The sequence below is a fragment of the Heterocephalus glaber genome, unplaced genomic scaffold, assembly GCF_053883595.1.
Source record: "Heterocephalus glaber isolate CG9 unplaced genomic scaffold, H.glaber_assembly_v1.0 deba00001673, whole genome shotgun sequence".
Classification (NCBI taxonomy): Eukaryota; Metazoa; Chordata; class Mammalia; order Rodentia; family Bathyergidae; genus Heterocephalus; species Heterocephalus glaber.
The window spans coordinates 12,679,527-12,706,326 of record NW_028258410.1 but is presented as its reverse complement, the minus strand read 5'-3'; the positions used below and the strand labels follow the sequence as shown (position 1 = coordinate 12,706,326).

Genomic DNA, 26,800 nt, shown 5'->3' with positions numbered 1-26,800 from the left:
CAGCAATTTTAAGCCATTTCATTTTATTGAGTCATGCAAAACATTTTTAAACAACAAAAGGAACTATCGCGAAAATTCAGACAGTCACAACAATATCATACACCAGACCGCAGGATTTAAGTCTTATGCTATGAAGTGAATTAATCTGGAGCACAGAGAGAATACACAATGCCCTTTTGGCTGGGAAATTATTTCCACATGTTCACATTATACAGTGTTTCTGAACTTGGGATATTTTTAACAAGAGACCAACATGTGAAGAATTTGAATTTAGGGTAATTTTGAAATACAGGGGTGTCAGAAGGTTTACAGCAAAAGTGTTGTAAACAGAGAGGGGCCCCTGGCTCTGTGCAGACTGGCCCTGGTTGATTTCAGGTGACAAGCAGGCTCTGCCCGTGCTGCCTGCAGGGAGTCGGATCCAACTGAACGTCCTGTACCGCTGGGGGTCCGAGTCCCTATTCCTCCCAGGGACTCATTTTTAATATCAGATCTTTATGTTTCTCCTCCCTTTGCCAACTATCTTAAAAATACAAAAAAGGTAGTGGGTTACAGACTGAAATAGTAATAAAAAATAATGGAATATAACCAGGGGCAATTTCTTAACTGCCAAAAACACAATTAAAAGAGAATACAACATCAAAGTTGAACCTTCCTCCTACATGACAGTAAAAACATAACTCATGACTTCGTAGTCTAGTTTTTCACTTTTACTGTTTTAAAAATAACATTAAAATCATTTGAATTTAGAACTAATTAAAAGCTTTATGGTAGCTTTAAATTTAATGGAAAATTCATTTGTATGAAAAAGGAATAAAATTAGTCTTTTAATGTACAAAAACCAAAGTATTAGAAATGTCTCAGGTGTGTATAATTGAAAGTAAAAGTTTTCCAGCCCTGGCTGTCTGCTGAAGCACAGCCGGTTTGATCTGCTCTAGAAATAATTACTACCCAAAATGATCACCATTCACTGGGGCCGCCTTTGTCAGTATGAAGTGAATGAATTCATAGGTGTGAGGTGTGAAGTCTTTTCTACAACATCTGCAATCTTTTTCGGAACTAGCTAGCCTCCAATGGGCAAACGATCCTTCCTATACACTACTGCACACTTTGGGAAAACCATGACTGGTACTGTCATGAACCTGTTACAAAGAAGCTAAAATATTTTGTAACTTGTTTGAAGAATTAAAGGCTATTGAAACGAATCCCTGTCACTTAACCATCATGTTGAAGATCATCTCGCAGCTCAAGTCTCCTTCTGGGATCCCACTTCCGGCTGTGGCTTCTCCATGGTCAATGGGAGCCGCTTCGCCCGGGAGCTGTCCCTCCTTCAGGGTGGCTTCTTGGGAAAAAGACACAACAGGAGCCAATTTAGAAAAAAGTGAAAAAAGAGAAAGAAATTGGATCAGGGAGTCCCTGTCGGGCACTGCAGGACAAGAGCACCCCCTCTTCAGGCGCGACAACCAAACCTGTCCCCAGACTGGGCCACCTGCGTGTGGCAATGGCTCCCAGCCACAAAGCACTGCATGAGTGGGATCCAAGTGTGCTGGGCCCACCTGGCGGCCGAGCTGCTCACCCTGTCTTACTTCGGTACCTACAGAGACACGGTGCTGCGATGAAAAGAGCCAGTTGCTGCCTGACACTTGTGCCTTCCGTCAGCAACACAGACCAGCACTCACTCTGGGTCGAGCGTCCCGCTAGGCACATGCTGACCTGGCTCCCACTTGCTCACTGCCAGCAGCTCGCCAAGCAGTCAGTACAATGTACAGAGTTTAAAACAGATGCTGTGCCCACCCGCATCCGACTTGCCACTCATTTCTCCAAATCATTTCCCGAGAACACTGTGGAACCGCACACTTGAGAATGCGGTCACTCAGGTGAGCTCAGCGCGGCTGGAAGAATTTCTGCCTGTGCTTTTCTACGCTCGTGGGAGGGGGAAAACCCAGTTCTTATGAATGAACACAAACACTTCCATTCAGAAGGACAGAGGCCGCTGGCAGGGCAGTGACTGGTAGAGCTCCGTGTAAGGACTAGCGAGGCGAAGATGCCCAGGGGAGAGGGAGACAAAGCTCTGGGTCGCTGAGGTCACTGACGCCTTGACGTGCAGAAGAACAAAGTGTGCTTTTCTGCCAACACTGGCCAGGCTCCTTGCTGAATTCGCACGCTGCCTGGGACACCATGGAGGCCGTGTGAACAGGAGGTGTTCGCAGTTCACCCAGGCAGGTGCCTTCTCATCCCCGCCCTCTGGAATGTGAGTTTCCGAGCCAGCAGCATGCTGGGCGCTGGGCACAACCTGGCCGGTGACGTTCCCAGGTCAACTGGGTCAGAGGGCAGGAAAAATTCACGGAGACCACTTTAAAACTTCGCTCTCCAATCTCAGTCCAGTCTCCAGGACCCCGCCAGGAGCTCAGCCCAACTCCAACAAGGAAGCCGCTTGAGGGACATGGGAGCGGGCTGGGGGAGGGATGTTTTCCTGTCCTCAGCTCCACAACGTCCCCAACTGTCAGAAGCTGTCCCAAACCATTCAGCCTACCAGGGAAGGCTGCTCTTAAGGTTTTACCAGATAATTACAAAACACAACACCACATTTAGGCGCGGAGAGCGGAGAGCAGTGGAAGTGTCCTTTAGGCACTGGGCTATGTGGGCAGGCGCGCACCGCAGGTAGGAGGACAGGACTGAGGACTGATGCACAGGCGGTGGGCGGGGCGGGCAGGTCCTGTGGGCCTCTCGGGTCCTGGTCTTCGGAACTCAGGGTGGCCAAGGAAGAGGCTGTTGGTGGTGGCAAGGTGGGAGGAGTGGGTGTGGCACTTGAAAGGCTTCTTCCTGGCTCCTAGGACACTGGCTGACTGAGGGACAGGAGCGGAGGCGGAGGCGAGGCCAGGGGAGCGCAGGGACAGAAGGCAGAAGGCAGAGGAGGAGTGGCTGAGAGGAGGGCCCAAGTCAGGGGCTCGGGGTGAGTCAAGACCAGCACCGGAACCAGGAGGAACAGACAGCAAGCAGAGCGTTTATTTTCCTTGGGAAAGTTTAGGTCAAGGGACAAGCCAGGAGTCTGAGAGGAGGAGAAGAGGCATTCAAGGGCCCTGTGGTTGTAAAGGCGAGTCCGAGCTAGGCTGGACTCGGCTTTGTCTGCTTTGGGCCACAGTGGGCAGCACTGAGCCCCTGATGAGGAGCCCAGGACCAGGGTGAGGACAGCAGGACACTGGTGGACCCCACAGAGCAGCAAGCGGAGGGCCCCCTGCTGCGGAAGAGGTTGGAGGCCCCAGCACCGCTAGAGGAGAGGCAGGAAGCGGAAGTCGGGAGGGATGCTTGCTGGAGACCAATGGTGAGGGCTGCACTGAGCCTGCAGGATGGGGTGCTGTGTCCCCCGCCACTCAGCTGTGTCCTTTTAATGTGGCATGACCGCCACAGCACAGGGCTGCAGTCAGCACAGAGGAGGATGCAGAGGAACCCTCGGGACCAAGAGAAGAGGGCGCTCTAGAGACCAGAAGTGGGACGGGCCCTGACAGGGACCCCTCCGTCTCTCCCCAGCTCCCCTGCCAGGAGGGTGAGACTCCAGCAAGGGCAGGGGCTCTGCGTGCTGGCAGTGGGAGGGAGGAAGCTTCTATGCACACGGTGGTGGGGTGCTGAGGCACACCTGCCTCAATTCCTGTCTCAGGTAAGCGGCGGGGCACTGTCCAGTGTATCCCGGCAGTGAGGGCCATGCTGATGCGGAGCAGGTGCCCGTCATTTGCAGTTCAAATGTTCAGGGCACCCACCCTCCACCTAAGCTTGAAATCCGAGGGAAGGAAGGGACGACACTACTGTGGGAATAACTGCAGGTCAAGGGTGGAGGGTGGAATGAAGACAGACACGGGGAGCCTCGCGGGGGCGCTTCTGCTGTAAGCTGGTCTAGTTCCCAGGCATTTCCCCCAGGAAGAGACTGGAGAAGTGAGACATCCGCACGGGGCAGGCCCTGGGTGGCTGGGCAGAGCCCCTCCCAGGTACATGGGACGCGGCCCTCGGCCAACCCTGACCGATCTCGGGCTCACCAGGCCAGAGAACAAAGACTGGTGCCTGCAGTGGGCAGGATGGAGTCCCTACAGGGTATGGCCCTGTGACATGCCCTGACGTGGAAAAAGGGTCTTCACAGACAGAATGAGGGGCCAGATTTGGGGATAAGGCCATCGGGGATTTCCCAGACTGAGCCTCCACCCAAAGATTAGTGTCATCAAGGGGGAGACACAGAGAGGAGGGAGCAGCCACGTGAGGAGGAGGCAGGGGTCAGAGCGACAAGGCCACATAGCAGCCCCGGAAGAGAGTGGACCCATTAGCCCTGTGGGGAGCTCGGGGAGGCACAGCCTCTGCTGCCCTCAGCCAGGCACTCACCGCGTTTGTTTGCTGCAGCTGCTGCAGGCAACCGCCCAGCGCACTGGGGAGCCTGGAGGAGCAGCACAGCGCCTGTCCTGGCCACACTAGCATGGCTCCAGGATCCAGGATGGGGCTGCACCCTTGGCTTCCCACTGACTCCCCTTTGTCCCCACTGGGGCCCAAGAGGGCGCTAAGGACCTCTGTGTTCTCTGGGCAGCAAACCCGGCTGATGTAGCCCGAGGCAGCAAGTAGCTGCCCCACCAAAGCCTTCCCAGTGTGGCGCACAGGGGCCTCCCGCTGACTGCGGGACACGCAGGGTTTCTGGCCCTGTCCCCTCCCACTAACCTCCGGGCCCAGGAAAACTGACCGCAAGAAAATCCCTGTCAAACAAATCCGTTTAAAATGCAGTACCGTCACCCTCCCCTGCGTCTCCGGGGGCTTCCTGTTTCCTCTCCATCCGCCTTCCTTTTCCTGAAGTAGCCGAGGTCTCCTGGGCCGACTGACACTTCTCCGAGTGTCTGTGCATGCTGCTCTGTGGGGGGAGACGACACGGGACACACACGGTCACAGACAGGTGTCAGGAAAACGGTGGGCGACCCGCACCGGCCAGGATCTCGCGCAAAGACGACATTTTCAAGGCGACCCTTCCCATTATATTTAGGTCTAGCCAAGAGCGAGCTGGTTTTATTTTGAAGAATAGAAGTCAATGAGAACACCAAATTCAGTTTTCTAGAGCGCTCCTATTCTCTAACGTGAAAACTGAGGCTAAACCGGAAGCTTGGCACTGGAGTCGATATCACGGCTGAGAGACGCTGTGCAGCTCGGATGGAGCCCCTCTCTGGAGCGCACTGACTACGGAAGACACAGGCGGGCACTTTTGAAACTCCACACAACATTCAGATCTAGGACATCGAAGATCTCCTAGTCACGCCTGTCAGTGACACCTTCTTATTAATGAACACTTACGGTAATTTAAGATCAGCTAGGAAATTTTCACTATTTGTAAAGTTCACATGCACAAGTGAAAACCCAGCTGTGTGTGTCTGAATATGCTGATTATACCCAGCACCCCACTTAACTGCACTCTGACCTGGCCCCGTGCTTTGCACAACCGTCCGGGTTTATGGGCAAAGAGTGGGGCTGATGGGAGCGGGAGAGGTGGTCACTGGTCACCTAAACTCCCACTGGGCTACGGAGTTGGCAAACTGTGGCAGAGAGCCACCGGCCTTCCTGTCTCCTTGGGGCCCAGCCGGCCAGTCCGTCCATCTTCAGGGGCTCTGGTGGACGGTGGCATATGGAAGCTGCTGAGAAGGCTGACTCTCGGGCCCTTCATGGGAAGGGTTTGCCAGCCCCCGACCCACATCACACCTGTGTGTCAGCCTCGTGCTCTGGAGAGCCAAGGACTCCTGGAGAGCGAGGAAAGCAGTGGTTCCTCCTCCTCTCTAGAAGCACACAAACCAGCACACGACCCACCGGTGGCACCAGGGAGCTCGGGGCTGAGAAATGCTGACACCAGCTCTGTATCAATGCACACGCACACGTGTGCACACGCACTTCAGCCTTCAGCACCCATATTCCGGCTGGACTCAGGGTATACAAATGTGACAGGTCCCCGTGCCAAAAGAAACCCTATTCCAGAGAGGATGGGCTCCACCCCAATCCCCGACCGGGTTCCCACTGGGCAGGACAGGGTCTGGCTTTGTGCCGCTCCAGTGCAAAACCAGGCTGGGACTGGTGCATGTTAATGGACAGAAACCTGAATAACGTACTTGTTAACAATCAGGTTGGATTCCAGTGGATAGCTATGCTTCATCTCCTAACAGCTTTGTGGAGATATAACTCACATACTATGCAATTCATCCATGTAAGAGGTATGGTTTTTAGTATGTTTACAGAATTGGGGAGGCAGTATTGCAACGGGTTTTAGAACATTTTTCTCTCCTCAAAGAATTCCATACCCACTAGTAGCCATACCCCATCTTGGCAGCCACTAATCTACTTTGTGTCACCATGAATTTGCCTGTCCTGTCACTAAGTGGATCATGTGACATATGCTTTCTGTGGCCCTTTTCACAGCTGGGTAATATTCCACTGCAAGAAGAGGCTGTGTGTAACCTAGCTGTCCACATGACTAGTGCTGCTATGAACATTCCTGTATGCAATTTCCTGTGTTTGTGGGTGTTCAGTTCTTTGGGGTGTGTATCTAGGTCGGCACTGCTGGGTCCCATGGTGACTCCAAGGTTAACTCTTTTGATGACGACTTCACTAGGTTAATCCTACCTGCAGCACACAAGGGCCTCAGCTCCCTGCCTCCACCCTCCCATGACTGCTTGCTCTTCCATGGTTTGGGTATGTATTTTCCCAGTCACCAAGGAATGCGGTTATCTCCTCCTGGACTTACTGATTTCTCTGGCTTCTTGAAAGAAACATCTGGATAGATATTTTTAATTGGGTTTTGTCCATTTTTAATTGGGTAATTGTCTTTCTAGATATGGGCCCAGATGTGCCTAGGACACTAAGTTAGACAGAAATTAACAGGCAGTCAAACAGGGCTGGGCCCTGGAGGGGCTCGGTACAGAGGATGAGAACCCATCACAACTATGGCGGGAGGCACCTCTGAAGGAGGCCAAGCCTCAAGATTAAAGTCACAGTGGCCAGACTTGCACATTTCCCTAAGGGATGAGTGGAGATTTGAGATTCTGCTGTAACTGGTACCACCCAGACAGACATCAGTCACCCAGGTGGGGGACCAGAGTATCCGGACCCATCCCTTCCCCCAAATGCCTTGGTTCTTTCCATGCACCCTTACTATGTAACCCGCTTCCCTAGTGGATCAATATTAGCTAAGTGGCTATCCTTGTCATCTTATTGGTCGATTACGGTTTGACCCGTCTTATAGTCACCTTGTGATTTTGCTCTAGGAAATAATCTTAGAGAAATGACCTCGGTGGCAGGTCACCTTCAGGTTCCTTCCTGTCTCTCAGGAGCTCTCTCTCAATAAATCTTCCTCACTCTTAACTTCCACTGTTCCTCAGAATTCATTCTTCAATTTTGGGGGACACAAACTCAGCATAACTGACGCCTAGCAGGTTAGGAACTATATTTTCTCCTATATCCTGCTTTCTTGAATGGAAGAAAAAGTTTCAAGACTGTTCTGAGGGACAGTGCAACACGGACTCAATCTCTGCTTTCCTGCATCTTGCTCAGAAGGGCAGTTTCTACGCAAGAGTTCTACTCTTAGGTGAGGCCAGCTTGCTGTGGTAGCTCTGGACCGCTGTTGCCACTTTGATATGAAATCTCATGAAGAGGGTTAATATTCCAGAGCTCTAGCGTCTGAGTGGTTTTACAATGTTTACCAACTCACTGACACTCCTGCTTTCAAAAAGGACTTCATTCCCCAGTGAGCAGGTGCTGGCCTTGGGATTCTTTCTAATCTAATTAATGTTGTGCCACTTTTAGGACCAGACGGCAGGGGGCGCAACACCTCCTCCTGCCACTTGCTCTTAGCTGTGGGGACGTCAGGGCCCTGTGCAGAGGGCCGAGGCAGGGACAGAGGCCTCACGCCCACAGTCATGGGGAACCAGCTCTGCTGCCCCCTGGCCTGAAGCCTCGTGACGCCCATGCAAGAAGCACCCAGCTAAGTCGTTCCTGACCCAGACCCATGGAAATCGGGAGAGGACAAATGCCTATGGTTTTAAGCTGCTAAATTCTGAGGTAATTTATCATTTCGGTTTAGATTTAGAATGACCCCTTCCCAAGGGCTCAGATGTCCCAAGGCTGAGCTTTTGGAAAGTGATGGGATCCTGGGGCCCGATACGCAGGAGTGGGCAAATCCACTGCTGAATCCACAGCGCCTGGAATGAGGTGGGCCTGGTCAGAAGAGGAGGCCGTGGGGTTGTGGCCTGAGCGTGCATCTCCCTCCCCATTCCTTCCTTTTCCCTCTGCTTCCTGGTTGCCACAGGATGAGCAGCTGTTCTCTGCCCAGGCCCTTCCCCATCCCAGGTCTACCCCGGAGCCTGCTAATCACCCACTGAAACTCCTAAAAGTGTGAGACAAAAGAAACCTCTCCTCTAAGTTTCGAGTGACTCAGCAACGAGGACAGCAGCTCCCTCAGAAGCAGAGCACGAACACAGTGCCTAAAAAATAAACCTGAAGCAATGTATTTTCTGGTATACACTGTTCTCACAACATCTAAGAAATATTTGAAAATCACATTCTCTCTATAAAGAAGCCTAAATCTAGTTCACAGGACCAAGCCGAAAACACTGCACTAAGGAGCCAAAGTCCTTAAAGGAGTCTGTGAGCTCCCCAAAACTATGGGCAAGATGTGGCACGGGGGAGACGTCTCTCTCAGGGGCAGGAAGACCTCACATTGCTAAGAATGTCTGGGTTTGCTAACTCGCAAACTAACAGGCTCCCTAAGACCCACAGGAGCGAGCTTAAGTCCCAGCGGGGTTTTCTCCGCCAACTCTCCCAGGTGCCCCGTTTGCTGCTCTTCCAGGCGGGTTTGTGTTCGCCGAGTGGCGTCAGCTGCTTACCAAGCGGGAGAAGCCCTGGCCACACGTGGGGCACTCGTGGACTGGCGGGCTGAAATCCAAAGCGTGATATTTCTTGACATGTGCGTCCAGAAGCGGCTTCTGTCGAAAGTGCCTGTGGCAGGCCGAGCAGGTGAAGGGCTTCTCTGTGGTGTGGGTGCGGACGTGGACAGCCAGGTGCCGCTCCTGCCGGGGAAGGGGAGGACACGGCTGGTCTGGTTAGGGGTGGTTTTTAGCATGAGCCATTATTTCCCCTAAGGTCCTTTTTCCTCACCCAAGGTGAGTGCGCTACTAAGCAAAACTAAGCAAACACGCTCCTCCAGAGCACTGGAAATCTCTCCCACGTGTGGGGACAGACGTGCCCGGTGCTGCAGTCAGGCTGCGAAGCTCTCGCAATTAACTGGACGCTGGCTCTCTGGACACTTGGGGGACAACCTCTAGGTGGGGGGAGGGTGACAGCAATCACTTGCAATTCGCCGAGCTTGCAAAGGGCTGACAGAACCTGCCAGCTTAAAAATCTAAGGGTTAGAACTGAAGCTCAGTGGACAGGTACGTCAGGAATCCCAGTATTCCCCCTTGTGCTTTCTCACAGAGTACGCGGGGCCTTATTTTGGAGTTGGTGAAATAACGGTGAAGATAATTTTTCTTAGCAAAGAAACAACCAACGTTTTGAAAAGCAGGATTTAAATAACTTGGGAAGCCAGGGCAACAAGAGATGCAAGATTTTTATTTAAAATGCCATAACTGCCGGGCTGTGGCTCAGTGGCATCACGCCTGCCTGGCAAGCACAAGGTCCTGAGTTTGAGCCCCGGTACTGGAAAAAATACAATAAAATAAATAAAATGCTAAATAAAATGCTGTGACTGGGCTAATGAAACGCATGGTCTTCTGCATTACCGCTAACAACTTAATTGGTGGCCCTTCCTGCAGCCCTTCCCTCCAATTCCTGGGGCTCGCTCTTCCCTCTCACACACACATTTCCAGTTCCCTCCTTGTCCCCTCCCTGCTCCCCACTGGGACCACAACCTGGGCCACTTGCCGGCTGCTCTCTGCCCTCCAAAAACCCAGTTCGTGGCCTCAGCCGGGTCCTGGCCTGGGACCTCATTCTGATGCTCCAAACCCACCTGGATCATCTTCAGTCAGAGCGTTTGCTACGTGAGCCCCACTGTGATACACAATAAGCTCCAGTCCCCGCCTTTGGGGACCAGGGATGAAGGGGCCACGAGAGCATCCAGCGCTGCAGGGCAACTCCAGAGTGCATCTGATTATGTGGGCGACAGGTATTTGTATTTAATGTGTTAGACTTTTAAACTGAGAAATCTAAAAATATCTTAAAGTAAAAAATGTATCAATACATTTAAAAATAAAGCGACGACATGTTAGCATCTTTCTGAAAGATGCAAGCAAGAAATCGAATGTGTCTCTCTGCAGTTAAAACGCAGGCTGCAACATCTGGGACATACATACATGCAAAACTACTCACTATTTGTCTGAAACTCAGATTTAACTGTGCTGGGTTTTCTTTACTAAATCTGACAACCCTATTACAAGAATCCAGAAGGAATCCTATCTCTGCTTCTACCCTCTTTCTGGTGGAGGACACTGAAGTATAGGAGGAAAATCTGGACTTACAGACATGCAGTTAAAAAAAGCAGCAGATTTTAATAGTTTTTCCCAGATGATTATGGCCATCGTTCTTTATATTACACTGAAACTCAACAGGTGGTCATGTCTTAAAAAATGGTTGCACTGCCGGGGATGTACCTCAGTGGCACCGCACCTGCCTGGCAAATGCAAAGTCCTGAGTTCGATCCCCAGTACCAAAAAAAAAAAAAAAATTGGTTGCCCTGTGGAATCTGAAACTAGGCCATTCAATTTTCTGTTCTCTGTTATGTGAAAATCTATTTGTCTGCCTGGTACTTTGGATGGATTTTTACCGAGGCACAGCTCTGTAACACCACAGACTGGCCATTTGGAAAATACCTGTAGTGGGCTATGGAGATTCTGGAAACGCTGACACACTTCATTACACCAATTAAAAACCCCAAGCTCATCAGAAAAGTCATTAAGAAGCCGAAAGCTGTAAAGCTCAGAGTGGTGAATATAATTTTTCCAAAAGTCCGATTGCCCCTCGAGAAATGAGAGCCTATCACTGGTCACACGTTTCCCTTGAAGGACAGGGCTGTGTCACTCGTGGGCAAGAAAACACCTCCCAGATGCCGCAGAGCTGCGTGGGCAGGGTGGGCCTGTGCCGCTCTCTGTGCTGAGGATGGCAGGGTGGGGAGGGACTTTTCCTCCTGAAGGCCCGCGGGCTTTGGAGGGCCCCCAGGTGCACGCAGGGTGTCATGGTTTGTCCCCCTAAAGCCTCCTGTGCTCAGAAGTGGGGCATTTGGGAGGTGACTGGGTCAGCACCGTGTGATATTGGCTGAGTCCATGCCATGCTGGGAGGGGAAGCCTGGGGGGGAGGGGGTCACTGTGGGAGTGGCCTGGAAGAGTAGAGACCCTTCCTGCCCCAAGCTCAGCTCTGCTTCCGGCCGCACACACTGCTTCTCCTCTGCCACCCCTGCCTTAGAGCCAGTGCGCGATGTACTGAAACCTCTACAAGCCGTGAGCTAAAACAGACCTTTCCTCCTCTAACTTGTGGGTGCTTGGCATTTTGTCCCAGCAAGGAGAAAGTAACTAAGACACAGGGTATTCAAAACAAAGTACTTAGGGCCAAGACTTAAGAATGCCAAGTTTCAGCATTTACCAAGAGCATTCTTAGAGGAAAGGGCCCTTGTTTTTGCTTTCGGTGCAGGAAGATGAAGACTGCCGTGGCCAGTAGTCACACTGGGTGGGCATCACTGCTTGTGGGTGTGTGTTATCGTGGCGATGGTTTGGCTGGTGAGAAACCCGCATGGGTCCTGAAGCTCTCAGGGTCTCTACATACTCCGCCACCTGCTGCCTTGAATGCTTGGGTCCCGGGTGCTCTGCACACACTGTTCCAGCAAAGCACGACCTCACCGGGGCATCCCGCTGCCCTCCCTTCCTCCCGAGACCCCACCTCTCCACCTCTGGAAGCAGCCAGGGCATGCACCTGCTTGCAGGAGTAGTTGCAGTGTTCGCACTTGAACCTCTTCTCATTCTTGTGCGTCTTCTGGTGCTGTATGAGGGCATAGCGCTCGTGGAAGGTGGCAGGGCAGTACCGGCACTGTATCTCTGTGCTTTGGTACGTGTGCAGGTTCCGAAGGTGCACACCTGAAATGGAACGGAGTGTCACGGGCGAGAAGGCCAGCTGGCTGCCAGGCAGGCCTCAATCCTGGCTTCTCAGCCTCTGCCATGTTCACACAGGGAGTCCTCCGGGTGGGGTGGGGAGCCCTGAGTGCTGAAGGACGTTCAGCAGCACCCCAGCCCCACCCACAGGGCACCAGCAGCACTCCCTGCCGGGGTGGCAGCACAAACGCCTCGGACCTTGCCCAGGGTCCCCCACGGGGAACCACGGAACCTCGTTTCAGACCCTCTATGTGTGGGGTTGAGGCTATGCTGGGCCAGTCACTTAACCCTGCACTTCGAGAAGCCGACCGTGGGGCAGGTGGAGTCTAGGCTGATGGGGGCTCCCAGAACAGAGATGTAAATGCTGCATCTGAGTCAGGAACTGCCCTGATGCTCCTCTGGGAGCCGGGCACTTCCTGCTCACACCCTAACATCTGGCAGCGCTGAGCAGGAGCTGGTGACCACTGCGTGACACCTTGTGGTCCCCACTCAGATGCCCCAGATCATAGTCTTGCCCAGAGTGAGGAAGACGACCAGGCGCCCTAACAGCCACTGCAGGGGCTCGGGAGGCTCGTCACCCCTCAGCACAGCAAACTGTCACTCTGCAGAGTCAGAACCCTCACAGCCTCTCTCGGCAACTGACTTGCAATCCTTGTGTCTACCAAGTCCCTGCGGGCGACTATTTCAAAAATATTTCAAAATGATTTGTCTCCTCTCTGGAATTTCTCAGGGCTGACTGGAGAATCCTCGTTTCCGCTAGTGTATTTTGAGTATCACGATGTGATACACTTCAAGAAAGGGAAAAGACCACCAAAGAGGGAGACCCAGGAACCCAGAAACAAATCCGTGAGGCTCCCTGGCTCCTCCTCTCCTCTCCTCACGGGAACCCTCCCTGTCCTGTGCTGTCCCCAAGTCCATCTTCAGGGGAACTGCGTCCTGGCTCCGGGTTGGACCCTCAGCCCCCAGCAGGGAATGGGAAGGGCTCACTGAGATGCCAGTGCCCAGGGCGGGCATCCACAAAGTGGGGCACAAAACCCAGCGGCTCCTAGCACCTCGGTCCTCTCAGGCAGGTCGCTCTGCTTCTGAGCCCCAGCATCCTCATCTGTGAGAACGGGCCCACTATGGACTAAGATAACATCCTGAAAGTACTTCTGAACTCAAATGTCCACGAGGTCTCACACGCATAGGGACAGGCCCGGCTGGGAGGCTGCACCTATGCAGCATGGCCACCAGATGGCGCCACAGGACCACTGCAAGAAAACTCCTTCCTGGCGCTGAGACCTGAGAGTGGCCGGCCTGGCAGCAACCGGCGGGCTCTGCAGGTTTGCCGCTGTGCCCAGAGTGCCACTGCGGAAGCCCACAGAGATGGTGGAGCCAGACACTCACGCAGGTCGCTCTTCCTTGCGATGACAGTGGCACACTGAGGACACTGGTACTTGGGCACATTCTCACTGTGCTTCTGGAGCATGTGCATCTTCATGGTCCCGCTCTGGGTAAACCGGGCATGGCAGATGTGGCACTCATATGGCTTCTCGCCTGTGCACAAAGGACAAAATGGTGCTCTGGAGCACGGCTCCCCCTCAAGCTCCACACCCACAGCTGGGAGCTTCGCCCCGGGCCACCTCTTTGTTGGAGGTTTATGCCCCCAACTGGCACGTGGCAGGCACCCCAGCCCAGCCAGACAGCAATGCCCCGCAGAGCTGGGTGCACACAATCCCCGGCGCTCCTTGGTGCTGGGTGTGCACAGCCCTTCCCCTTGGGGCCCCGGGGGGGTCAAGTGCACAAGCACACACTCCCTACACAGCTACAGCACACCTGTTATGCAATCAGCACACTGCTGTGTGCATGGAAGGAGGAGTTAAGAAGTGGGGTTTTCAATACCCGAGAACCCTGCACAGCCAGTTCTTCACGGCGGCCTGCCTGTCACTGTGGACACCGCACGGTATTTATGCCTTCCTGAGTGCTGACAAGGTGCAGAGCCAGAGCCCTGGTTCAAAAGGCACGTGAGAAACGACACTGTGTTCCTTCTGCCACTGAAGAAATTTCATCAGCTGGGATGCCTTCCAAAGCACAGGTGTCCTCGCTGGCCATGGTGGTAGGAGGCACTCACCTGAGTGGGTGAGCATGTGGCGCTTGAGCTTGTGGGTGTCCGTGCTGGCGTAGTTGCAGAGCAGGCACTGGAAGGGACGCTCACCCGTGTGTGAGAGGACGTGGCGCTTCAGCTTGCTGGCCTGGGTCAGATGGGGCACAGTTACTCTTGCGGGAACCTCACAGCAGCTTTACAAAAGACTTAAGTGAACCAGATTCTAACACTAGAGCTCGAGAACCGTTACTTTTTGTATTCTGCGGTGTGGATCTGCTTTTCATTGGATATGCGCAGGGCCCTCTGGAGAGGAAGCAACCCTGACATTCAACTTCGCTTTATGGAGGGAAGACTGAAACCTCGCTGTCCAAGGCCACATGCTTTTATATTTATGTCCAAGGCCACATACACCATGCGAGAACACAAAGGCCAGAACTGTTTTCCCATAAAGCAAAAATATCGAACCAGGAAAAATGCACTTCACCGCCACAAGCCCTGAGGACTCGGTGCCACAAGGACATGTGAGTGGCACAAGCTGTCCTTGCTGTGGGAGTTGACACCGCGAGTCAGGGGTTTCTGTACAAGAAGTAAGTTTTAAGTAGAAAAAAATCACTCTAATTTGGCCAATTACATACCCTGGGCAATTAGATAGCAAACAACACAAAGCAGCGAGTTTGACTGCCTTGGGCGCCCAGCCTGTTTGCTCACTGCAGCCCTTATCTGCCTCTAGCAGGAAACAGGGCATCAACACCTGGGAGCTGGGGTGTGCAGACGCCCCGGGTGGGCGCTCTGCTGTGATCTAGGGAAGGCCACCCCTATCTGCTCCCAGCACCCACAGCAGGCGCCGACCTACCTGAAGAATATTCAAGGCCAGAAGCCTCAGAATGGAACCAAGGGCCAGATTCTCAGAAGAAAAGCTTCTAAGGTCTAGAGAAAAGTCTTCAAATATTTTAGAAAGTAGAGCAATAAGCATTTTAAAAATGACATAGAAGGTGCTCAGTACGCTGTCGTCTTAACGCAGACCAGTGGACAAGATTTGGAAGCTGGGCTGGTGGGGGAGACAGCAGTGGCAGGGGACCTGGGGCCCAGCAGTCCCACCTGGGCTGCACCGGGCTCTGAGCCTCAATAGGCCCCGGCCTGGAAGCAGATCCTCAGAACTGTCTGCCACCACCCAGAGGTCTGCTCCCGCCTTAGGTCCAGGGGCGGCTTTGTTCTCTAAAGCCGCCACTTTGTGTCTCTGTGCTACCCAAACAACCATTCACTTAGAGGAGAGGTAGACTTTTAAAAACAACAATCACAGAAAAAAAACTTCCTGGACTCACACTGTGACCCGGTCTGTGAAATTCCCTACTTTATGAAATGGGTTGCGGCACTACTGTATTTTACCCTTAGTCACGGTGCCCTTTAGTTTAGTTCTGCTGGAGGGCAGCAGTTCTCTCTTCCCGACTGGGCTCACACCCAGGACCCGGCAGAACCCCTCAAACTGTGCCAGCTTTGGAAAGTAAACGTCACATGCTGCCTTTGATTCGTCCAGGGCGCTGCTAAACGTGTCCGCAGGCACAAAGCAGACAACCAAGCGGAGATGACCAAGGCACATAACTGAAGTTTGGAAAGTGTGGTCTCTCTACAGCTAAGGGTAGGCATGGGGCTGTGGTGCAGTGGCAGGGTGACAGTCTAGCAAATCCCTGGGTTAGATCCCCAGCACTGATTAAAAACAAAAAAGGCCGGAAATGGCTATCAGGATGCTTTGTGTCTGACCACGGGCCACTGACACAGGCTCAAAAATTTTGGCAAAAATTCCTATCTGATCTGTGTCCTATGTTACAGCAAATCCATTTCAATTTTGTGGCACTGAGTTTGACACAAAATACTAGACAGACTGCTACGGTTTGTGTCTAGATGTCCCCCAAAGCCTCAGGTGGTCATAGGTGGGGCTTTTTCAAAGGTGGCTGGTTCTAGAGTGTGCGACTAATTCCTGGTGCAATGCTAGGATTAAGGGTGGGTGATTACTAAATCGGTCCACTGATTGGTTTGGCACCGCCCCAATCCCGAGAGCCTGGATACAATGTAAGGGACAGAAAGAGACGTCTTGTCCCTTGCTTGCTTTGCTGCCTTCTGCCCACCATGGACTGTTTCTCCTCTGCAATGCCATGCTGCCATGCCACCTGCCTTGGAGCCAGCTGGGTATGGACTGAAATCTCTACAGACTGTGAGCCAAATAAACCTTTCCTCCCTTAACTTTGGATGTCAGGTATTTTGTCTCAGCAACAAGAAAAAGTAACTAAGACACAGCCCTTCTCATCATATCCTAGAATTACTTCTTGACCACAAGTAATTTTATCTGTAATCTGTTCACCTTTAAACATTATTTTCACTAATCAGTAATCAAAGGAAAAAAGAAATATAATTTTCTCTTTGAAATCTGGAAGCAGAACCTATGTTACGATGGGTTCTCCCAGCAGTGTAACCCTGACAGGAAGGTCTTACGTGGCTGTCAGGACTTGCAGGGCGCGGCTGACTTACTTCCACACTCTCATACTTGCACATGGAGCATTTGAATGGCTTCTCGTGAGTGTGCTTGTAGCGCCTGTGCCGGACAAGCTCTCCACTGGTGACAAATGCCATGTCGCAGTCCACACACTTATATGGTCTCGTTCCTGTAAAATCACATGGTTTATACTTTGGATTTTCTTTTTGCATGTGTGTGGTGCTGGAGGTAGAACCGAGGGCCTCACCAGTGCTAGGTCCGTTCTTTACCACCGAGCTACATCCCCAGCCTGATTTATACTTTTAAGACAAGATTTAACCATTTCCAAGGATTTTATAACATAATTTATACTCGGTCTCAAAATGCTTTAAAATGAAGCAGCTCAGTAAACTGTAAGTACCACGAACATATGTAAGACAGATTTTTTGCAATATTCAATGCTTTTCACTGAAATTTCAGAAAAAAAGGAAAAATTGAAAGTATAAAACAGGGCCAGGGATTTAGCTCAGTGGTTCCACCACCTGCCTGGCAAGCACAAGGACCAGAGTTCGATCCCTGGCACCTAAAATAAAATAAAGTATAAAACAATCCATGCCAGTCAGGAAGCACCTCTTCCTGCTGGAGGATACATCCAAGGTGCTCTCTGGATGCCTGGACCCACGGTGCCCACTGCACCTGTGTACGCACATATGTCCCTACACATATGTACCTGTGATCAAGTTTAATTTATGAATTAGAGACTAACACAAAACAACTAACAACAACTGACAATTATGATTGTTGAGACTGACAACCATTAAGAGATGAACAACAGCTAGAAATAAAACAGAACAATTCTAACAATGTACCGTGACAGAAATTATTTAAATCTTTAAGAGTTGTTCATTTCCGCAGTTTCCCATGGGATCTGCTCAGACCACGGGTGTGCACAGGTAACTGAAGTCACAGAAAGCGAAACTTCAGGCGGGAAGTACAACTGGGTTTTAATGCAGAAGGAGGCGCATGGCCGCCTCACCTGTGTGGGTGTTGATGTGGTTCCGGAGGAGCGTGCTGGTGCGGAAAGTCTTCAGGCAAAGGTGGCACGTGTGGGGCTTCTCGCTGGTGTGAATTTTCATATGGCGATTAAAGCTTGAGATTCTAGAAGACGTGAACAAGCAGAGGTTGCACTGGAAGGTTTGTTTCTTTCCTACAGGAAGAAGAGACAATCTTTATGAGCAGAAATCATCCTTTTGCAGTTCAAGTTCTATTTCAGGACAGTAGAGGAACTGGCATCCTTTTAGGGCCCAATGTGGTGCCTCAGGAGCAGAATGCTCCACTGTGTTCACAAGCAGATTACCCGATTCAGGACACGGTGAAGCAGGGGGAAGAGGTGAGAGGCGAGCCTACTTTGGCTCTTTCTGAGGGGAAGAATGCCTTCTCCACTCAGGCAGGGACTTTGAGGAAAACCACCATCTGGAATGGTGCTATCCAAACCCAGAGCCAGGGCCAGGGTGGTCTCAGTGCCAGGACATTGCCTAGCAAGCACAAAACCCTCAGTTTGATTTCCATCACTTGAGGAAAAAAGTAGTTGATAGCGCTATGTGACTATCTAAATTTGGGTTTGAAATGATTACAATTTTTAAAAATTAAGAATATAGTTTCTTTGTTGGAAGCTACATTGCAACTGCTCCAAAGCCATATATGGCTGGTAGTTACTGTTCTCGACATTGTGAACACTGAACATTTCTTCACCACCAGAAATTCTATTGGACAGTGCCAGGCCAGCAGGCGCAGAGGTGAAAACATCTCCCTTGTGACAATGGCTGCAAAGAAGGAATGTGGCATCCATTCACCTTTCCTAACAAAATCTACAGGGGGTCTAGTCAAGGCAGTTTTGACCATCACTGATTGGCAGAAATTAATATTCTCCATCCCTCGGACAACTCAGTTTCACCCCACACTTCAAAGAATCCCCATAGATACCACGAAAAAAAAAAGAGCTCAGAGTGAATAAGCAAGATGTTAAAGGAAGAACCAGCAAAAAAAAAAAAGGACTCAGAACCACAAACTTCGGATGTCAGAATTATTAAATGCAGACTATAGCTGTGCTGTTTATCAAAATAGTAAAGAATTCCAAAAAGCCATCCTTCCATAAAAACAATGAAAAAACTGGCAAAAACTGTCAGAATCAAGTTTTGGGGAACACTGAAAACTAATCAAAAGCTTGGAGGAACCAGAGGAACACTTAAAAAAATCTGGCTGATTCCCAGTACACAGGGAGCTTTATGGCGTTTTAATATATTCTGGCTCCATTCCGCATTACCTAGCTCAGTGGTATCCTTGAAAATAACAGCTCAAATGCACAATACCAACACCAGAGAGAGTGGAATGGAACTCATTCACAAAAATCAATTATGTTTGGTAACCTGAGAGGTGGCTCACTGCAAGGACAATACAAAGGCTTCACCTTCATCTATCTTGCTTAGCCTGGCATTCACCCAGTACAAAAAAGACTATCTGGGGTGAAAGGGGATATTTTTGGAAATCATTTGTAAGTAATGGCTAACAAGGGGAACAGACAACAAAAAGCTTTGAGGGAAAGGCTGAGGAGTAGTGTGCATGTTCCAAAGGGCTCCAACACACTCCTGGGAATATAGAAGGCCATGCACAAGCCCAGGGCTTAGCAACCACAGGAGATGTCTTCATGTGCTCACCTCTGGCTGACTTTGAGGCTCCCAGGAATCAGGAAATGAAGGCTAAGGCAGAGCTGCCAACTGCCTGGATGAGCACTGGGAGCCCAGGCCCAACAAACACACAGAGCTCCTCAGCCAGAGCAGAAGAGACTTTTTTGATTTCAGGTGTTGAAAGATATTTTTGTCCAATCACTAGCAGGGATTTCAGTGGCCACACTAAGTAAAGAATGTAGACTTTACAAAGTTAGTTCAGAAAATTTACCAACCAAACAACAAACACAGCAAGCAGCAACAACCAAATGGGAGAGGAAGAAGAATCTGATTCACCAAGAGTCACTCCAGTACAAGGTTCCAAGTGTCCAGTTTTCAGTAACAAACAAATAAACAAACAAACAACAAAACAAGCCATGCCCAGAAACAAGAAAATACAGTGACCCATACCTGGAAAAAAGTTCAAAGAAATTGTACCTGAGAGTCCAGACACTGGATGTATATACCAAAGATTTTAAATACATTCAAAGGCCAAAGTAAACTAAAAAAACATCAAAATGATGCTTCAACATTTAAAAATGGAAATTCTGGACTTGAAAAGTCTAGTAACTGAAATTAAAATTCACTAAAAGGGATCAATGGAGATCTTGCAGAAAGAATAAAGTAAATTTGAATATAATTCAATGAAGATTGTTTAGTTTGAAGACTGGAAAGAAAAAATAATCAAGGAAAATAAGCACAGCCTAAGACACCTGCTCAGCATCACCAATGTATGACATATATGACACATGTGCAATGAGAGCCCCAGAAGGGAAGTGTGGTAGAGAAGTGTATCTGGAGAAGTAACTGCCCAAAACATGCTTAAGATGATTAAAAAACCATCTGTACCCCAAAAAGCTTGATGAATTATAAGTAGGGTAAACTTAAAGAGATCTGCGTCAAAACACATCATAATCAAACCACAAAGTGTCAGAGAGAGAATCTTGAGAGCAGCAGAAAGAAGAGATCCATCATCATACACACAGGAGACTGATGGCTGACTCATCCCAGAAAACCAGAGGCCAGAGGGCTGTGGAATGCCACATTCAAAATGCTGAAAGGAAAAAAAATATGTTAAGTAAGAACTCTGAATTAGGCAAAACTGTCCTTTGAAAATGAGGAAAAAATTAAGACATTCGAAGACAAATAAAAACTGAACAAGTCTCTCATTGGCAGACTTGTGCTGTGAAAAATACTAAAGAGACTCATACAGGCTAAAATGAAAGGACACTAGTTAGTGGCTCAAATCCACAGGAAAAATAAAGAACGATAAAGGTAACTATATGGGTAAATAGAAAGCATTCATACATTTACTTGTAACTCATTCTTCCTATTTAATTTAAAAGACAACAGCATAAAGTACTACTTATAAATTTATGCTCATGGGTACAGAATGTATAAAAATTACTCTGGCAGTAACAACAGAAAGGGGGTAGGGAGTGAAATTATATAGGAACCAAAAATTTTAAATATTCTATTGAAAGTACATTGGCATCAATCTGAACTAGAATGTTATAAATTGAGACATTAGATGCAACTCCAAAGGCAACCAAACATATAACTCAAAAACATATATTTAAATAAATAACACACCAGAGAAAAGTTACTTAACATGAAGTAAAGTGGTAATGAAAGAACTAAGGAATTAAAAAAGACATGACACTTAAAAAATAAACAGAAAAACAGGGAAGTAAGTCCTTCCTTATTAGAAGTGGATTAAACTCTCCAATTAAGCAAAGCTTTTTTATTTTTCCAGTACTGGGGATCAAATTCAGGACCTTGTGCTTGTCAGGCAGGCGCAGCACCACTGAGCTAAATCGCTGGCCCCTAAATTCTCCAATTAAAAGGCAGAGATTTTTCAGAAAAGACGAAACACGATCCACCTATTTGCCTTCTACAAGACCTATTTTACTTTTTTTCTTTTTTTTTTTTTTTTTTTGGTACCGGGGATCGAACTCAGGCCCTTATGCTTGTGCAGCAGGCGGCAAAACCACCGAACTAAATCCCCGGCCCTATGAGACCTATTTTAGATTCAAACACAAATGGGATGAAAGTAAACAGGTGTAAAAATAAATTCTATGGAAAAAGAGTCACCAAAGAAAGGCTTCAGTGGCTATATAGTGGTACCTTGGTTCATGAACTTAATTCTTTCCATGGTTCTGGTTGCAAAACAAATTGGATGAGAACTGAATTGAATTTCTCCAGTTCTTATCTAATTCAGTTTGGGACCAGAATTGTGTAAAGAATTAAGTTCGTGAACTAAGGCACACTGTACTACTATCAGACAATACAGACTTCAAGACAAAAACTGTTACAAAAGACAAAAAAAGTATTATATAATGATAAAAAGGTCCATCTATCATAGCTAAAACAATTATAAACATACATGCACTTAACAACACAGCTCCAAAAGACCTAAAGCAAAAACTGACATAATTGAAGATTGGAAGAGATAAGTCAATAATACTTGGAGACTTCAATACTCCACTTTAAACATTTCAGACACCTAGATAGAAGATCAGAATGGAGACGGAACACTTCAACACCCACCACCATAAGCTACACAGACATAACAGATTATCTATTGAACATGCCCCTAACAACATAACATTCTTCACAGGTTCATATGGAAGATTCTCTAAGACAGAACACGTTAGACCACAAAACAAGTATTGTTAAAAGGCAGAAATCACATAAAGTATGTTTTCTGACCATAATGGGATGAAATTAGAAACCAATACCAAAGGAAATTTGGAAAAATATGTGGAAGTTAAATAATATACTCTCAAATGACCAATGGGTCAAAGAAGAAATCACAAGAAAACTATGAAATAATCGGAGATGAATGGAAATGAAAACATAGACCATCAAAAGTTATGCAATGACCTATAGCAGTACTCAGAGGGACATTTTCAGTTGTAAATATGTACATTAAAAAAGTAATATTTAAGATTAATAACCTAACTTTACACTTTGATGAACTAGAAAAGAGAAATAAATCTAAATCCAAACTAGTAGAAGGAAAGAAATAATAAAAATTAGGATGGAGATAGAGAATTGAAAAAATTAAAAAATGAGTCATAACTTGAAATAACTGATGCTCGTATAGTAAGAGGAAAAGGGACAACAAAGGCACCATGGTGTGCGGAATCTATAAACCAGGAGGCCACAAGTTCAGCCTCCTATTCAAGCCAAGAAACCTAGACGAATGTCTCTGAACATATGTGAAAGAATGGGGCAAGACAGTACTTTCCCTTTCAAAATGGTGTCACCTCCCAACCCAGGCACCCACTGCCACGAGGAAGGGAGTAATGTGAGTGTTGCCAAATAGGATTTTTAAACATCAAGCCTGAAATTGAGATATTGGGGGTGTAATCACTGAAGTGAGAAATTTTTTTTAAAGAAGCCAAACAAATAATTTTTGAGGATCAAATTCATCCTGTAGGCTCCTGGAATGAAATCTGTTTTCATAAAGCCTTAATAGCTCTTCAGAATACTCCCCTCAAAGCAGGTCCCACTCACCTCTGAGCACCCACTCACAGGCCTCTCCCAACGCAAAGCTGTCCAGACCCACATATGACACACACTCCCCAAACCACAGCACAAATCATTTCCTGTTGCTGCACCCATAACCTCCACTCTTAGGGCTTCCTAGTCCTCCTTCCTGGCCTCCAACCCTCTTGCAAAAAAGATCCTAGGATCCTCTGTCCAGGCTCTGAAGTCCTTGCTTGTGCCTCTATGAGGTGGGCTCATCTCTCATCCTCAAGTTACTTACACTCTTCAAATGCTCCCCTGAGAAGACAAACCAGACCGTGAAGCCCAAGACTTGGCCTGCTCTTTTTATATGTGCACAACACCTCATGGTACATTTTGACTGAGCTTTTTAAACTATTTGTGTGCAGAAAGCAAAACCCTTTTGGACCTGATTCACAACACAGAACAGTAGTTCAAATTTTCTCCCATTTCCTGAGGTTTTGAAAGCAACTAAAAGTCAACTACATAAAACTTCAATTAATACTGCTCTCCCACAAAGAAAAACAAGAGCCTGTTCTATGCAGCTTCTTAGGCAAGGTGGACTGGCCTACCCTTTGTTTTCCTTTGACTTTTTATAAAGCTGGGTTTTTCAATATTTGCTTGACCTAGTGCAGACTTTTCTTTCTGTTCTTCCACGCTTAAAGTGGCAATGGTCAAAATAATTTCGTCTCTTCCTTCATCTCCAGGCCTCGCTTCCACAAGAAAGAACTGCCCTTCTGCTCTTTGAGCCCCTCCTCCTTCAGCCACCAGCTGGTCCTCCTCCTGACCTTTCTCGAGCTGAAAAACAAAAATGAACATTCAAGCAGACACAACAGTATTAATTACAATGTGATTAAACTTTTTGCTTTGAACTTTAGAGTGCATAAATAAAAGCAAAACTTAAAAGACCATGCATTGCAATCAAAATGCTTAAACCATAATTATTTAGGGTTTTGGTGGTGAAATTTAACTTAAAATAAATACGATGCACTTTAGGGAATTCAAGTTAGCATAGCTTTTACAACTCTCAAAAAATACAAGGTCCCTTAGGATTTTTCTGGGGAGTTTTCTTTTTACAGTGTTTAATTTTAAACTGTAAAACTGCTTATTCATATATTATACTGCACAAAGGTAGAGTTTAAAAAAAGAATTTTATTTCGTGTGTGTGTGTGTGTGTGTGTGTGTGTGTGTGTGTGTGTGTGTTTGTAAGGGGCAGTGGGCTCCAACCAGCTGTACTTTAGTCAATTCTGAGCTTTCCCATAGGCTTGCCGCTGGCTCAGGGTCTTCCTTGACCACGGCCAACCTCTCCTCCAGCAGATGAAATTTCATCACCTCCAGCTCCTGCAGCGGGGACAGCTCCTCCTGGACACCGATGGCCATGCACTGCTGCACGCTCTGCTGGGAGTCCCCACTCAGCCACAGTAGCGACGGCAGCGCAGCCCCGGCCTCCTGCACCTCCACCTGCACCTCCTGCACATGCTCTGTGTCCAGCCAGCCCGTGTTCAGCAGCCCCAGCTCTCCCGAAGCCAAGTGCACGGTCTGCAGGGTCAGGATGTGATTGTCACCCTCGACCGGGGTTGCCACCAGTTCCAGCTCCAGCTCCCCTTCCAGCAGCAGGCCCTGCAGCGGCCCCTGGCTGCCCGTGGCCTCAGGCGCGCCAGCAGTCTGCAGGTCGTGCGCTTTCGGGACCCTGTCTGCTTCCTCCAGCTCCTTCTCTTGTGTTGCCTTTAGCTCTTTGATTCCGGTGAACTGCACATTAGAGAGGACGGAGAGCTCGGGGGCTGCCATGGTGATGTGGCCTAATGGAGAGAAGCAAACGGTCTTGCAGGGCGATGCGGGGAAGGGGCTGCCGGGCTTCTATGGCCGCCCATGCTAGGACAAGGGACTGGCCTCGAAAGGCTCTGGGCCCTGGAGGCACAGACTGTACAGCCCAGGCCTCGGCTATGCAGACTGAGGCTGCAGCAGGCCGCTGCCCAGGATTCTAGAAGGCGCAGATTTGGCCCAAGCACACGGCATGCTAGTGGTTCTGGGCCTGAGCACTCTCCGGCTGCCGCACACCGCGTCCTGGGCGGTTTTCCATCGTGCACGAGTCTAGGCCCAGCACCGTGAGGGAACGCACACTTGGGCCTGGTGGCCTGCACCACACCCACACGCAACCCTGCTGAGGCTCCCCCACGCGCTTTGCTGCTGCCTCCCCCTCCCCGGGCTGCTCCCCCATCCGCCTACGTGCAGAAGGTGGCTAAGCAGGTGGGGTAGCCGCCAGTCCACCCCCCCACCCCCGGGTGCAACCTCACCGCTGGAGGCGAGGCCTTGTGCCCACCCACGCGTCCCCCGTGGGCTCCGCCTCAGCACCTCATGCTGCAGCCGCTGCTGCTTCCACCGCAAAAGTGAGCACAGTGCGCAGGCGCAGGGCGAGAAATAGGGCGGGGCTGGAAGAGGAGGAAGGAGAGTGGGGTTTGGGAGAGAAGCGGGGGATGAGGGAGAAGAAGGTGGGGTGGTGTAGGAGAGTGGCAGTGGGAGAGAGGAAAAGTTGGGGGAGACGTAAGGGGAGGTGTAGAGGGGTCCTGAAGGGGAAACAGTCCCTGAGGAATGATGGGGGGGGGGAGTGCGGAGCCCTGTAGGGGGCGCTGAGAGTCCGAGGGGGGGCGGTGATGGGCAGGGAGGGGAGTGGGGCCTGTAGGGGGCGCTGAGAGTCAGGGAAGCTGAATGAGGACCCGAAGAGGGCATGGTAGGCAGCGAGGCGATCTGGGAGACGAGCGACGTGCAGGGACAGGGAGAAGCTGGGAGGGCTGCTGTAGGAGCCGGAGGCCTGAGCAGAGCTGGCTGGGGGCGTGGGATGTGGACCGAGGGGTGCGGTGAGTGATGCTGGACTCTCAGAGGAGGGGAGCAGTAGGGGCGCGGACAGGCGGCCTAGAAGGCCGGTGGGGTGGGGTGTTGAGGGGAGACAGGCAGAGAGGAGGTGGGGAGGACCCCGAGAGGAAGGAGGCCAGAGGCGGTGCGGGTTAGGGCTGCACCTCCTGCGCAGCTGCCCCACTCTTTGAATTCTGGGAATCTCTTCCCAGAAACCTCTCCTTTAGGAGGTGGGTGGTCGTGTGAAGGAGCGAGAAAAAAGAGGCATGAGGAAGAGTTGGAGACAAGGGCTGGGCATTCATCAGGGGAATGACCGGCCTGTCCTCTGATACCCCGTGCCGCTTCGGAGGGCCGGGGTGTGCCCAGTGGCCGGACGCTTGCCCAGCGTGCCCCAAGCCCCGAGTTCCACCCCCAGCACCGAAAAATAGTGCATTTTATGTGTGCTTCACCTCAATAAATGGAAATTAATCACTTTGGTTGTCTTCAGAAAAATCTCCAACTGGATTTTTAAAAAAATACAAGTTTGGATCCAGCCAATAAATACATAATTTTCAGTTCACTGAGTCTTTTGAAAGTAGGGTTTATAACATTCCAGATTTACGACATTTCAAAAATTTAATGGAATTTTTGTTTGGTGATTGTGAATAGCCGGATTTGAATGCTGGGGGGAAAAAAACTAAAACGGAAAGAGCAGAATTTGGGAGAAGAGGCTTCCAAAAGGCCTGAGCAGTAAGTGACCTCTGGTAAGAGACAGCTACTTGACCTTTCTTTAGCAAAACTGATATTCCAACAAGCAGAGTCGCGCGTCCTGCTATTGTGGCCCGTTCTCCACAACGCTTCTCAGAGTTCTTTGTATCTAATTTGTTCGTGGTACATACTCGAATGTTTTTTTCATTTTCAGTAGTACAAAAGATAGAACTGAATTCAGTTTTCAGAGAAACTCATGTACTAGCAGCAGTGCGTTTGTGTTAGATTCCTGGATCGCTAGTTTTAATGTCGTGTCTGGGTTTCTATTAGAGTATATGTGCTATAC

At 49.5% G+C, this 26,800-nt stretch overlaps 1 protein-coding gene across 3 annotated transcripts; it reads right to left on the bottom strand.

The window, feature by feature from the left end:
• Positions 1-3: 3 nt before the first annotated feature.
• On the bottom strand, positions 4-24,887 carry Ctcfl (CCCTC-binding factor like). Of its 3 annotated transcripts, none has more exons than XM_013070763.3 (10): positions 24,250-24,720; positions 23,490-23,715; positions 17,718-17,888; positions 16,738-16,871; positions 14,242-14,362; positions 13,518-13,667; positions 11,956-12,116; positions 8,883-9,065; positions 4,756-4,876; positions 4-1,339 (listed from the first exon to the last, which is right to left on the bottom strand). In XM_013070763.3, exons 1-10 carry the CDS (start codon positions 24,703-24,705, stop codon positions 1,209-1,211), a joined length of 1,854 nt encoding a protein of 617 aa, XP_012926217.2. In that variant the 5' UTR covers positions 24,706-24,720; the 3' UTR covers positions 4-1,208. The 3 variants fall into 3 exon arrangements, with proteins under 3 accessions (XP_012926217.2, XP_087053637.1, XP_021110814.1); XM_087197511.1 differs by having other exon boundaries at positions 4-1,336; XM_021255155.2 differs by lacking the exons at positions 4-1,339; positions 4,756-4,876 and adding an exon at positions 10,004-10,140 and having other exon boundaries at positions 8,931-9,065; positions 24,250-24,887.
• Between the last annotated feature and the right edge of the window lie 1,913 nt (positions 24,888-26,800).